General features: G+C 42.4%; 1 protein-coding gene across 3 annotated transcripts; it reads right to left on the minus strand.

Moving 5' to 3' along the window:
* Positions 1 to 1234: 1234 nt before the first annotated feature.
* Positions 1235 to 8451, minus strand: LOC125291924 (serine/threonine-protein phosphatase 2A regulatory subunit B'' subunit beta-like). Of its 3 annotated transcripts, none has more exons than XM_048238933.1 (3): positions 8023 to 8168; positions 7044 to 7427; positions 1235 to 1310 (listed from the first exon to the last, which is right to left on the minus strand). In XM_048238933.1, exons 2-3 carry the CDS (start codon positions 7389 to 7391, stop codon positions 1290 to 1292), a joined length of 369 nt encoding a protein of 122 aa, XP_048094890.1. In that variant the 5' UTR covers positions 7392 to 7427; positions 8023 to 8168; the 3' UTR covers positions 1235 to 1289. The 3 variants fall into 3 exon arrangements, with proteins under 3 accessions (XP_048094890.1, XP_048094889.1, XP_048094887.1); XM_048238932.1 differs by lacking the exon at positions 1235 to 1310 and adding an exon at positions 2980 to 3089 and having other exon boundaries at positions 8023 to 8169; XM_048238930.1 differs by lacking the exons at positions 1235 to 1310; positions 8023 to 8168 and adding exons at positions 2989 to 3089; positions 8343 to 8451.
* Between the last annotated feature and the right edge of the window lie 7015 nt (positions 8452 to 15466).

A 15466-nucleotide genomic window follows, 5' to 3' on the forward strand; every position in this document is an offset into this window, starting at 1 on the left:
GCTAATGCTCCCGGTGACAACGGCGATGAAGAATGTCCAGAGACCACACACACAGGCACCCACGCACAAGCTAACTACTCAACTGACCAAGTGACTGTCCAAGGCACACGGCTAACTAAAAGCCCCGACAGACGGCGAGGGTGCAGGAGCAGGAGCAGGAGGAGGGGGTGCTGCTGCGAGAAGAGCTTACTGTAAACAGTCCCTCCGTCCGGCCCGGGATAATCTTCCTCTGTGAACTGTGGTACTGTCCCAACACATGCAGCATAAACACATGTGTAACTGCACGCACACACACCGACACACACACACACCAAGCTACTCAACGCACTGCTTTCCTTTATCGGACTGCAGGCAAGAGGCTTCTTAGTTGGGTGAGGGAGCGGCTGAAAGGGACTGGCAGCTGCTGTCCTGAGCCCCCTGCAATGCTCACACAGACTGCTTTGCCTGTCCTTCCATGCATCCCACCCTGCCTGCCTAAGGTCACATACACACACCGACCGACACACACACACCGACCGACACACACACACACACACACACACACTAGTCACAGAGGAGATAGGGGTGAGGGTGTTTTGTGTGTGTGTGTGTGTGTGTGTGTGTGTGTGTGTGTGACTAGGAAAGAGAGAGGGTGGGAATGAGTCTGCCTTTTCCAGTTTGGATTCCATTGCACTCGCAGAAGGTTATGTAAAGAGACAAACCTGTTGTTTTGGGAGCCTCGTGTTTGACGGCTGAACGCTAATGACCATGTCCTCCACATCATTATGATCATCACCATAGCGCCTGCTCTCTACTCATTTTACAGACTAATGAACAATTGTGCCGGTACAATGTGACTTACCAGTTAGTTTAAAAAGCCTGTTAAGTCCAAACAACTTGAAAAGCCTTCCTATTTGTGTCCCAAATCATGTCTGTGTAATGGAGAGTTGTCATCATTATATTATTTCATGAAGGCTTTGATTCCGGTATTTTCTCTAAAGACATTTTGTCGCACTGTAAGCAAGTGATACACTTGAATATGGCCTTCTCAAAACAACAGGGCTTTCCTTGCTGTATTTCAAAAAAGGCAAAAAATAATAGCGCTAAAGAAACCGACCGAGAGTCCGCTTGTGGACTTTGTTTATTTTGCCTTCCAAGGCTGCAGCTTCCAGCCATTCCATTTCTTATTATAGTTGACAAGACTTAGTCGGTAAGTGTTGGTGGAGGTGGGGGAGGTGTTGAATTCAAAGAATGATGGCTGAACCAGTCTCGGACTATTAAAAGCCCCAACATGCACTGTTTGGGCATCACTACGAAACCCGAAACAGGAGCTGCAGAAAACAGAGGTATCTTTAGTGCTGGCAAACATCCGCTCCTCAACTGACAGCAATTACATCAATTCCCCTGTAAACATGCTGATCCAAAAGAAACCCTAGCAATAGCTACTTTGGTACCCCTCCCTCCCTCTCCTCACATACACCTGCAAACAACCGTTATTGTTTTCAAAACAAGCTTAATGAGCATAAATGGATTTGGGCAGCCGCCAAACCGGTGCTCACGTTTAAGCAAAAATATATAAATAAATAAATAAATAAATAAATAAATGGAAATAAAATTGCAGCATGAGCCACAACCCTAAACGAAATAAAGAATATTGTGTTTTTGAATTATCTGTATTTTTCTTTTCTTTAGGGGCGCATCACAAGATCTGTTATGCTTTTCAACTCCGCAGTGGCCAATCCTGACCTCCGGTAGCAGGAAAGAGTGCGCTTCCCATACGCTGTCTGAATGCAGCTGATGTGCCGTTTTATCATCCAACATACTGGTCAACATGCAGCGCACAAATGGAACGTGCGTACCGGCACAAATCAAAAACCACAGGAGGGCCAAAGTAAACTTACAGCGGGAGATTTGATGATTCTGTTTTTCTGTCACAGCTTTGTGGGAAAGCCCCCAAATGAACAACAGGGGGGCCACATGATGACGACAAACCTCTGCAGTGTTTCACACACACGGCTCCCTACTCTGACTGTTGGCTCAGTGTGCAGCGCGTGGCTTGGAGATGATGGTGGGCTGGTACTGACTGAACGGGTAGGCCATGGGTATTTTCTATGTGTGCAAGAAGGGGGCCAGCCAGCGAGTGTGCCAGCGAGCCAGCTGTCTCTGCCAATGCTGCCACTCTGCACAGAGCAGCTGTGCGTCCCATCACCGAAGCCCACCGCACACACACACACACACACACACACACACACACACACGGGTCAAAGTGGGGCAAGCCAATGGACATGCTTTAGCCCCCCTCGCCCCCCCAACGCAATTGGAAAATACATCAGGGCGTCTGTAATGCACTAAACAGACATGTATGATTCAGATATGTGGCTGAAATGCCCCGCAGTACTGAGAGATAAGCACCACGAAGGAACTAAATGCCACATTCCGTATATTACTGTGTCCTGAGCCCATTGCATAACGCTCACAGGGTAGAGTGACCTAAACGACCAGTGGCTGACGCTGTGACATTAGCCATGTCAGAAGAGCAGACACAAACACACGGCAGGGTAGAGTGTTTTGGTGGTCACACACACACACACACACACACACACGTTTAGGTGGTGACATTGTACTAGCCATGTCAGAACAGCAGTCCCACACAAACACACACAAAAATTTGCAATCCAAGCTAGAAATTTAGGGAGAAAAACATAGGAATGCTGTTTGACCATGAGTTGCTTCCCTCCCATAAGCACGTCAATAGCATCATGAGTGCATCCAGATCCATTACTACCACTGCTCCCACAATCCCCTTTCACACCTTCCCAGTCTCCGAGCTGGAGAGCGATCTTACTCGGAGTTGAAGAACATGTTGTTTGGCAAAGCAACAGCCTGCCCCAAGTCATTTTGAACTTTATGGAAGGAATTTAACAGCATAAGACATGAACAGAATATGTTTTTTTTCTTAAAAACAGGAAACTTCGGGTGAAAGTCTGAGACAGGACAGAAAGGAAATCTGAGGTTTTTGAGACAAAGAGCTGAGGGGAAGTTAATCATTCATAAGTGTTTTATTTCTTCGGAGCCCTTTATGCAGAATCCACAGATGTCTCACGAATGGCCTAAAAGGGCAGACAACAGTTGTTCTGCATTTGAGAAACACAAAACACAGTCTGGGGGAAGATTTTAAGCAGTCAGCATTAATTTCTTCTTCAAAAGTAACAACCTAACAAATAAACCTTTGAATCCTAGAAAGAAAATGCCAAACCAGAAGTAGTGGGAGGACATTCTGAGTAAGACATATTTTCCTCTGAGGGCTAAGCAACCCTGGAGGTCAAATGTGATGTTGAAATCTGTACAAGATGGGCTACTAATAGGCCCTGAATGTAGGCTGTCAATAGGCATTTACCATCACTGGGCCACACCATGGCCTGCACTTTAAATAATGTGGGATTAATGTCCATTGCTTACAAGCAACATGGAAAGACAAAATGTAACTTCACGCTTAAAAAGAAAGAACACATGTCCAAAACGATAAAAGATCAATAAAGCAATCATTCCATCTCTGGTCCATTCTCACACTCTCAAGAGTGAAAGTATTGTGCAGACGGACTTTAAAAATAACTGGGACCGGGATGGGCCACTGGCAGCATTCTCGCAGGCCCTCAGTCTCCAAATTAGCCCACATCCATCAATCGCCCACATCCATCCATCACAAATAGAATCAAATCGCGATCGAGACAATGACCAGCGGCCACTTATTGTGACAATTAGCAGCGTATGACCGCGCCGCATTCCCTCACACTGTATTACACGGCCGACGCATCTGTGCACACAGCACCCAGCACGAAGCTGCTGGGGCCGGGTTTCTGAGTAGCTAATTCCCACACAAGGGAACCAAGGCTATCTTTGTCGGTGTCTTGTGTCAATGTTAGGAGCAGCTGTCTCGGGCTGCATTCGGCATGACGTTAATTGAATTTTTAACTAATCCTTTGAAGAATGCATTTGTATTCTGGAATTCCTTTGCCCCCCCTGCTTAAAATAGAGCATGACTCGACGCTAGAGCCGAATCCCCTTAATGCTCTCTGACAAGCTGCGGGCAAACGCTTGCTTGCGTCACATGCCAGAAAATATGAAATGTACAACAGTTGTCCCGTCTGCCGAACAGTGCCAAACAGGTCGCCGGAGCGCCTGAGAAAAGAACTAGACACGGAAATCAAAGCCTCTTCACATCTGTCAAAGCTCTTTCCCCCTCTCCCAATGAGAAATCGTATTAAGCAGAAGTACAGAAAATGGCAAAGCTTATGACAGAGATTCATTGCTCGCAGATGTCTTTCAAAGGATGAGGGGGTTGCGGGGGATGGAGTGGGACCATTATCGAAAAAATCTTCAGAAACAATAGCTGAAATTATACCAGGCTGTCCTCTTCCTCCATTTTCCACTTTTTTATGGCTATGGAGACCCATTATGCCAATCCAGCTCCACCAATCTTCTGAACAGAAATTGGTCATTGCCTTCACTGCTTGACCACATATATTATACAAGGGAAACTTTTATCAAATCTGAGGTAGTGCAGCCAGAAAGAGAGCTGACATTCACACACGCGCCACGATATAAAAGCTGACATTCACACAGCACGTGTCACGCACAGAGCAGGCCCAACAACACCTGTGCTCACAACAGCTCGGCTTCTAGACAGCTGTTGCACCCTCCATTGACCTGACCTGACACCTCCCCCCAAAATTACCCAGCTGTGATGTAGCCTTGCCCACACCAACCTGACCCTCTAACCCGAGCCCGCCCTGGACAGGCCATCAAAACAAGTTATCCCAGAGGTAGGCCTAGTTTCTATTCCTCAAGGGGGACAAGGGTGGTATGTTTATTTGTGTTTGTTCTGGTTGACAACTGGGCTGCATTTAGATAAAATAAAAAAAAATAAAAAAAAAAAAACCCCATCTCACTTCCTTCCACTAGGGTATACGAGTAATGAAAAAGAGAACACCACAACTGCTATCAAACTCGTCACATGCTGAACCATTTGAGCTGAGTGAATGCCTACAACAAAGCTAAACATACCCTAAAACATTCAAAACGCCCCATGCAAATGAATTGACAGGCTTAAGATGACTTAAGGGCATCATATCAGGAATTACTAAAGGAAAGGGGATTTGGCAGTCTCTTCACAAAGACAGCCTGGTTGGGTCAGACTGACTGCTTGTCTCATTGACATGCGACCAAGCGGGCCGACGCAGGGTGCGTCAGCTGTCTTGAAGTCTCACTGTCGTAAGGCTGCAGACACTCAGATCTATAATCTGTTTCTTATCACTCTCATTGCCAAATGTGTTAAGTGCTGCTATTGAATCTCTTCAGATTTAGTATGTAAAGGCCTACATGCACAAAGTAGTGTCTACAGACACACAGGCAAGTTTATAACAAAATGTAAAACAAAGTCATTATTATTATCCATCCCCAAACGGCAGTAGCTTTCTGCAACGACTGATTTCTCTGATGGACATTGTAATTCATGTCGTTTATCCAACTCACAGGGGGTCTATAATCTAAACAATGCCCAATGTGGTAAAGACACAGAGGGGCTACAATCCCCCTTGGAGACCCACCCCACATGGATGACCACCAACGTTGGGAGCGGCCCATTATCATTCCACTGCCTGACAGGATCACAGAGCCTGCGCCGCTCACTCCGTGCCCAGTGTCGGGTGAGGTGAGGTGGGGTGGGGCTGGGGCTGGGGCTGGGGCTGGGTGGAACACATGGAAAGTATTTTAGCAGAGTAACACAACAAGCAGGCACAGGCGCGCACACACACACACACAAAGACTGACAGACATGCCGGCTCCATTATCCTGTGTCTGAGGTGGACACTGGATCCAGGCTTTAGGCTGGCAAGGCCACTCAGCATCCTCTTGTGGTAAGACAGGGGAAAGGAGATGAGAGACATATCTCTGGCCCTTTAACTTGATCATGGCAAGACAGAGCTCAGCCTTTTCCGACCTTGAGTGTTTTCATATTATTTTCAAAAGCACTGTGGTCATATAAGGCCTAGGCTGAATATATTGACAAATAGACTATTCATAGATAGGCATCTCATAACAGGCTCATGCTGTTGCTGGACATGCTGAAATAAACATGGTCATGCATGTTTAACACATAGGCCTAGCCCTTCAGCCATATTGCAACCCCCAAAATCACACTGATCGAAAGCTTTGTCCACTGTCTGATCCCTTCAGGGCGCACTACTCTTTTAATGGTTCTAGTACTGGACATTCAGCCAATGCTGGCAAGGGGGTGAGGGAGGGAACAAGCGTGTGCACACACAGATACAGACACGAACACAGACACAAACACACACACAGGGCCTAAAGGTGGATCAGAAATCATCATCCCTCCCTTTATTCCAGTCACAGTGGACTTACCTTTTTAAATAGGCTACATTCACAGACTTTTTAAGGTCAGCAGAACCGAAATGCCAATACCAAATAAAGCCATCTTACAGTGACAACAAATAGAGGATATTCCCTTACAAGGATGTAAAGGATGTTGTTGACTAGACATTGAACAGTTCCATTTCATACTGCATGACTGAAATGCATGATGTGATTCAGGGAGTAACTTACATGTAGGCCTGAGCATAATACATTTGGACACAAGTGTCCACCTACTGGCTAAATAAAAAATGTGCTTAGATGCGATGCCTTTATCAAAGGGAACATCATTAAGGAGGATGAAGTGGATGTGCACTCTCTCACCCATTGCACTGGCACAGAGCTAGCAAACCTAGCAGGTCAGAGACCCTGACCGCAAAACAACAAAATCTAACCATGGCTGCAGGCTGCTAAGATTGATGGATGTGAGGATGTATGTACATATAATATATGGGGCAATATTTTGGATAAAAAAAAAAAATCTGCTTACTAGTATGACCTGTTACATACAGTGGGCCATTGCTTACTGACTAAAAGCACAGAGGTTTTTCTCCAAACATAATCAGGAATAGTTGTCCCTCTGTAACTGAGCCCATGCACACGCACTCACTCAATAAGAGACAAGCAGCCCCTACCTTCTTGGTGCTGACAGAGCGTCGCGGAGCCCTTGCACTGGACCCCACACGGGCAAGACCTCCACTGGCAGAAGGCAACGTCGAAGATGGAGGGTTGGATGCAGTACAGCCAGGTGTTGAAGTCCTGTCAGGTGTGCCCTTATTGATAGGTGAGTGGCCATTCTCACTTAACAAGGAGGTACTATTGTCTTTGCCGTCCCCTGAGCCCAGTTCGATCTTGTCTCCATTCTTGATCTTCCAGAGGTATTCCTTCAGGACCACCTGAGTGTTGGACTCACTCAACCAATTCAGGAAGAGTTCATCCACTTTCATTTTGAGGACGGGCTGTAAGACTTGTGGTGATGGCATGTCTTCTTTTTTTATGAAGGCACTCAGCAAGGTAATCTGCAGGCAGATGTAGCATGGAATAAGCAAGAGCAAATCAACGTAACGTTACAGCTAGTTCATTGCAAACTTAATACAATGATATTTCATACTAAACTTCAATGACAAAGTTTGACACTTTACGCAGAGGGGAGGATGGAGGGCTCTCTCGCGAGTCACTTGCTTATCACTGTAGTTAATTTATGAATTATTTAACCTTCTTTGACGTATAAAACAGCAGAATAATTTGCCCTCACAATTAAGGTTAGCCATACATTACCTTGTTTTGTTAATTGATGAGAATATTAACTAGTTTGAAGGACGTACATCATATGATCCTTACAAAAGGGCACCTTCTACACACTAAGAAGATAGATAGATAGATAGATACTTTATTGATCCCCAGGGGAAATTCAAGAATGCCTCGGTCTCTGTTTTGATACACGTTAACGTTATGTCTGGGATTTGTTCGGGATATGTTCGGGTGAGTTAACGCTTCCTTTTATGGATAAACGCCACTCATAACTTTAATCAATGTGAAAATGGTATCCACTCACTAACGTTAGCCAACCCTAGCATAAGTTATGAAGCCAGTGAAACAGACGAACCAACTTACGTTAACATCAGAGACTCACAAACGTCTTCCCGGTACCGTTAACGTTAGTCAACTTAAAGTCAACCATCGAAGCATTCGTATGCAATGTTAAGCATGTAGAAATGCAGTTTTGTTTACAGTTGCTGCAAGCAAATGGGTGCCTATCAAAGAGACACACACGCTAGGCCAAGTTAGCTGGCTCAATAACGCTGTTCAGTGGGAAGCTAGGCTAGTTTAATCAGATGGCTATTAGCAAGCAGAAATGTGAAACGACAAAGGTAAGCATGCATTTAAATAAATAACAAGGATGAAAAAATGCTCGTATCGGCAGTATAACTTACATTTCACAGTTTCCAAGAGTTTTTGTGTAACTCGCAAATGCCAACTTATGTCATTTTTGTACTCATTTCTTCACCGGGGTTCGCTTTGAATTCGAATTCTCGTTTCCCCAGGTTACCGGGAAACACTTTTATCGCGAGAATAGGATATGACGCGGCGGTTCCGACCAGAGCCATATCTACCGCTCTGGTTCCGACACTTTAGCTCCCTAGGACTGTCCCTAGGGTAATCAATACTGCCAAATCAATACTGCCTGGCCTACCTAAAATATTAGTCATCAATAGCATAAGTATTTTACATTCAGCAAGAGTAGAGTTTAGATATTACATAGCAACTTAACACGTAGGTCTAACTTTTTTTTTACAATAATTAAATCATCAACCAGTTTTGAAAGTTTGAAGAAAATAAATATGTGTAGGCCTACTTGCTAATAGCAGCAGTGTAGGCCTATTGTGCATCAGGCAGCTTTCCATAGCTTTCCATCACAGATTGTGCAGCTTTCTCGCCCACTAAACCAATACAGGCAAAATGTTTTTGGGATAGAAGGCTACTGAACCAATCTGAATGAGAATGCAGGCTGTTGCTACAATCTGATTCTCTTAAACAACCTATCAGGTTTCCCATCACTGCACTTGGACAAGTCAGCCAAAAGTGCATTTCATAGCCTACAACAACACATGTATTTTAGGATGTTGTGTTGGCAGGAATGTTAGTCATAGTCACAGTAAGTCCACAAGAGATGGCTATCAGATGGCTATCGGCTTGCTGAATTTACAGCATCTACTCAGAGAGATCACTCAAGACTTCACTTCAGATTGGTCTGTGCTTCCAGAACTCAGATGGCCAACAAGTTTACCGGGTTGGTCTGTTAACCAATTTAACTTAAGGATAAATATATATATATTGTCTGTTATGTCTTGTCTGTTATGTCTTGTTATATTCTCTTTTGCCAACAAGTTTACCGGGTTGGTCTGTTAACCAATTTAACTTAAGGATAAAAAAAAAAAATATTGTCTGTTATGTCTTGTTATATTCTCTTTGTAAGGGATTCAAAAACTATGTCTTGCTATATTATCTTTCTAAAGCTATTTGTGTTGCACTCTGTGCATGAAAACTGTGCTATAAAACACTTATCTCACTTCAGATATGCAGAATGTGTGGACTACTTTTTCCAAACCCCTGAACTGTTTTATCATGTATGAAGACACTGAATAATACCTGTAATTTAATGGGAAGTTTAGCTTGTCTGCTGACTAAAAAATGTAACAGGCCTCGGATAGTATCCGTAATTATATTCAGGAGAGACATTCTTACATATCTGCTGAGGCATAGTTGAATATTTTAGATAGAAATTGTTCTGCCCACCATGAATAAATGTATTTGTGCACTAATACAGTGTGTGCCTACACACAAGAAACTGAACCAAAGGTCACCGATGGCAAACGGGGAGAAAAAATGTGCTAATCAAAATCTTAAATCGTATTTATTCCAACATCACAGATTAAAACAATAAGACCCGCCCAGAGGAAATGGGAAAAGGTCAGCAAGTGGAGGATAGGAAAACAGAGAGAATTGCTTTTTTGCTGAATAATACATCAGAGCAAAGAAGACACCATTAACTGCAAATAATAGAGGAGGAAGAATCATCTCGGTAAGCTCTGATAAAAACTTTATATAAATGAAAATCATGTTAATCCAATGTATATAGTTATTGTATTGTATATAGAGTGAAGACAATACATAGGAATATGAATGGCATTAATGTAATCTAAAAGTTATACCAAAAACTGATTGTATACATAATCAACCCCCACCCCTTGAAAGGAACTATTCTTGTGATTATACTAACTGGTAAAAACATGAGGATGTGATTTACATTCAAAATATTAAATGTGTAGCATGATACAAATAATTACTTAACAGAAAACAAAAAACAAAAATATCAGTCTAATTTTCTAATTACATTTCAGGGATACACCACTTTTAGGAAAACATGCATGTCGTCTTTGCACAATTTTGTCCTTGTAAACCAAACCCTCATTTTCTTTGCTTGAATAACAATGATTCATCTGTGTCTGATTCAGACATTCTCTGGTTTCTTCTCTTGCGTTTTTATTCTGCACGTGTTGTGCTGCTTGGAGACAGTGCACAAGTTTATTGATTGTTTCGAGGGAGTCATCTCAGACAACAAGGCACCCCCGCAGCTTTCACTGAAAAAAACGAGATGAGCACTACAGTACAAAGAGGACATATCTGGAAAAAGGCATGCTATGGCAAATTCCCTTTATTTAAGCATACAGTATGCATGCCGGAGATGGATCTGATACTGTTTATCACTGTGTTCCCAAAAAACATACCAACAGACTGATTTCATTGAAAGATATCGTACAGAAAATAACTATGGCTATAGTACAATAGAGCCCATCTAAGATTTTGGAAGATATTATAATTTGCAATAGATGTGTGCCAATAACTTTGAAATGCCTTTTTTCTTATCATATTCTCCTTAAGACTCATTTACGGCTGACACCATCATCATGAACAGGAACCGAATGGTGATTAGAGAAAAAAACCCAAGCTTTAGAGGTCACAGAGTTAATCAAGATTGGCCACTATGAAGCTCAAAGAACAGATGGCTTGTCACTTTAGCTATTTTAGACGAGACTAAAGGGGCTTGGTCAGTCTTGTACGGATTTGCACATGTACGTGTGCCTTAGCACCATTTGACGAGTTTCCCATTTCATGATGTGAACCACTTGATTTTTCCTTCAGTTTTGCTTGATATCACGATCATATATGAGATGGTCTATTGTTGAATTTACTGATTGATTTGTTGTATGCTCTTGTAGTGAAGGCCTTAAGTCTATAGGAGATGCTCCGAGCAGTCGTCACAAGGTTAGAGAGCACAGCGCGCTCTTCCACAACAGCCTCGGGCTCACTCACAGCGGAGAGCCTGGCCGTAGGGACAGAGTAGGCTGTGGGTCTGAGGGCCTCTGTGTTGGTGTGGTTCACCGTGGTGAACGTTATCGATGTGATTCTCTTGATTGCCTCCCTTGATAGCAACAGTAACTCCGCCAGTGTATGGGGGAGGGGGGGGGGGGTGGGGTGGGGAATGCATGGAGGGGGTGTGGGTGGGGGTAGTGGAGTTGTAATCAGAAAGTTCTTTGTTCTCAGTAACACAGACATTAAATTAGGCTTTAATCAATAACAGAAATGAATGGAAGTGGAAATTTCAGGTCCAAAAAATTCCTGACTTGGAAACTTTTTGGAAACATAATTAGGACAAACATTTTCCCCCCACTAAGCATAGCCTGTGTTGTTGTTTTGTCTTGACGTGGGGGACATTTCAAAGCAAATCTAAAACCCATGTGAATAAGTAGGGATCCTTAGGAAAATTTTTTTTTTTTAAGCATCCATTTGTTCACTGCAATCTACTTAAGCTTTACCCTGGTGATCACATGGCTGAAATTTGTCAAATTAAGGAATGCTTTTTTATACCCAAACCGCTATGCAACATCCCCAGTTCCACAGTAGATTAAATATATTTTTTTCAATTGGCCTACCTCTATATAAATAACTTATTTGTACATGTCATATCTATATTGTCAAACATCTACAATGGAGACTCATAAACTTGAAACTGCAGCCATTCCTAAATGGTATTACATTTTGGGACAGTATTTTACACAAAAATATCTGAATTTTATCAAAGAGCTTTTTGAGTTTCCTAAAAAAAACAACAAATCAATATATATTTGGGTTAGAAGTTAGAATGCTGCCTTTAGACTATTACGTGGTTTCTCTCAAGTGAGTACAATGTAATATTTGGGTGGTGTCTTTTTTCCACTCCATCTCTTAAACCACATTATGCATGAAATCTAGTTGCAAGCTGGTGCTTCGTGGAAAATGTTCATCTTTGCCCATAAAAATTGAAATTGGCTTTAACAATGTCAAGTTTATTTTCTGCAAATTAAAACCATGTGTGTTTCGCTGTGAGGTGAGTAGTCTGTTGTCTTAAAAAAAAAAAAAAAAAGAAAACTCCACATGGACTGATACTTAAGGAGTCTCACTCTGAATCACCAGTCCAGCTCAAAGCCGCGGAGCAAATGGAAGTGAGTATGTGTAGTTTGGCAGAGCACCGGGGTCATGTGTTACATTTTAAAACATTAGCTCATGCTTAACAAGTAACTCTGTGGTCACTCCTTCTCCACTGAATCGGAAACTCTACATCACTAACTGTACTGTAGGTTTTTGAACATTCTAAGTTCCGCAACAATTGAAGGTTCTAAAATTCTATGTTGAATTCAATGAACCCAGATATTCTTTAGAACGTTCATTTCCCAACATTTGGCTCCATATTAACCCTTAAAGGATTCCCGTCACAGGTGTGACGGTACTCCTTTAAGGGTTAATATGGAGCCAAAGGCCGGGGGGAGAACCCCTCATTGGTCCAAGAACGCCACATAAGAGTGTAGCCATTTCCCATTGCGACTACAAAGATGCTCAGACATGTGTTACGATGTCCTCAAGGTGACTTTGAGGAAAACATATTGAACTCTGCATTCCGTCTCAAAATGCATCCAGTGATGGATGAGGCTCCCTTTACATTTCGAGTTTAATGCTTGAAAACATTATTGCATCCTCTGATTCCTGCTAAGCAAAATCACAGACAAGAATCAAACCATGCTCAGAAAGCATTTAGATTCATAATGCACACAGCTAAATCCAACCACTGAGGAGAAGCCCCTCTTTTACTAGACACTTCAATTGCTCTCAGATGTTTGCTCTTTCCATTTGAGATTACACAAAGAAAAAAAAAACATTGTTTCAGCCTGCCGAGGTCTTTAGAGAATGTCTCATAATATATTTATGGGCAAGGTACAGTATATAGCTTTTAAAATCCCCCAATGAAACTGTGTTAAAATACCAAAGCCGTTGTCAAGCCTGTCTCTGTGACAGACCCTTGTGATGTTATTTCACGTATCAGCACTTCATTTCTTTGTATGCAAAAGTAGAGTAAAATTTTAATATAAAGCTGTGGTTTGACACTTTTGACATGGGCTGTGCAAATGCCATGGTAACATGAATGAGTTCTCGCCTCCATGTGTCTATAGACAGGACCGGTTATGACTGTCAAGGCTGAGTTGCATTAGAGGATGCCGTATGCATACTGCGCTGTGTAACAGGCCCTCCAGGGGACACACTTAACCTGAGTTACATCATCCTGCAGCATTCACTATGTACACACACACACACACACACACACACACACACACACTTGTAGTAGTAGTTGTTGCCTCACAACTTAGCAGGTTAACGAGTCATTCTGTTTTTCATCAACACAGATGACATCCTAACTACTAATAGCATTTTACAGCTTTCATTATCCCCCAAAGATGTCAGCAAGTTAGCTAGTAGTTGTTTATTTCCACAGACATCCTAGCCAATACATCATGTAAGATATCACTAAAAACTGGTGAAGCTGCTGGTTAGCGTTAAGCATCTGTGGAGTCATCTCTGTCTGTATCTGTTTGTCGTAGAGGAGAGAAGACAGCATTGCCGCTTACGTAGAGAAGCACACAGCTCTAGTGAATAAGGACAGATATTCTGCAGTAAGTCTATTATTAGAATGCTGCTTCGGCTCTGCACTGTTTTGGATGAGAAATTAGTGTAACAAAACACTTCCACGGGTTATCCCTCAGCCAATTAATTTTTATCTGACAGAGTCAGGCAGAAATCACATGATCAATAGCCCTTGTAATGCCTTTTATTGTTTTATTTAATCACACTTAATTATTGATAATGGGAGAGGCATACTCATTTCAAAAGATTTATTTGATGGACCATTATTAACGGTGCTTATAGGCAGATAAGTTGGTTTGCTTTCAAGATAAAAAGAAATGGACATGACATCATTGGGTATTATTTCATGAATTAACTAAATGGCTCCCAAATCGATTGCCTTGAAAAACAGCGAGACCTATTTTGGAAAAATGTGTTTCATCTGTTAATTGACTTGAGATTTTAATCTGGGCTGTAATGGCTGGAACATGGGAACTAAAGTTTGAGTTCCAGTCTGGTTCCTTTGTAGTAAAATGCCCGGCGAGACACAGAACAGGTTCTTCTTGGTGCATTTTATATGGATGCGTTCGAGTGCAAGGCAACATGGGAGTCACTAATTACACTTGCTTTATCATTCTTCATCATCTCCACGTCAGAAAGCTAAAGAGAGGGCAGCTGTTTGTCGTCACCTAGGGGCCTCACCTTAGAAAACATATGCAAACACACACACACAACACACACACACACACACACACACACACACACACACACATGCATACATGCACACACACACACCTATGCACACACATATACAAACACACATACACATACACACACACACACACACACACACACACACACACACACACACACACACACACACATACTGTACACATACACACACATTTTAATGCCTTTATTTGTGTTCACATTTTACAGTAGATTTCATTGAACACAAACAATTTTAGATACCAGCATTGTAAACCCAGTAGCCTATGCCTCTGGTCTCAGTTCATGGGTACAAAAAACAGCACCTTCTCTAGATGTGACTGCCAATTATCACAGAAATTGAGCAGAATTTTGCTAGAGCCTTTGCTCTTGTCTTAGAGAGACCCCCTGACTACTAGTCTGTGGACATTACCTAGGCTTCCAAATATATACACCAACAGCTTACATTTGTACCCAAGCTGTACAACAATGTCTCTGAGTGGCTGATACTTTAAAAACTTTGTAAGGTAGGCATCCTCTAGACTGTGGTCAAATGTACAGCCTACTTCAAAAATGGTTACTTCTCTGCTGTCCTCATCAACTTTTTTGCAGCAACATTTGAAAACACATTATATACACTATTACAGAGTTTGAACATGCAAGGTGAGACGCATACATTCTTGTAAATTTTGCATGGTGAACCATATGGAATTATGTGTTCAACTAGTAAGTCAACAATTCTGTCATGTCTGGCAATGTACATTCCCTTATACACATAGCAGCCATTCAGAACATGAGACAGGGATTCAATAATTATCTGACTATCATGGTGCAAACAGTGGGAAGAGAATGTGTT

Source organism: Alosa alosa, chromosome 3 (genome assembly GCF_017589495.1).
Source record: "Alosa alosa isolate M-15738 ecotype Scorff River chromosome 3, AALO_Geno_1.1, whole genome shotgun sequence".
Lineage (NCBI taxonomy): Eukaryota > Metazoa > Chordata > Actinopteri > Clupeiformes > Clupeidae > Alosa > Alosa alosa.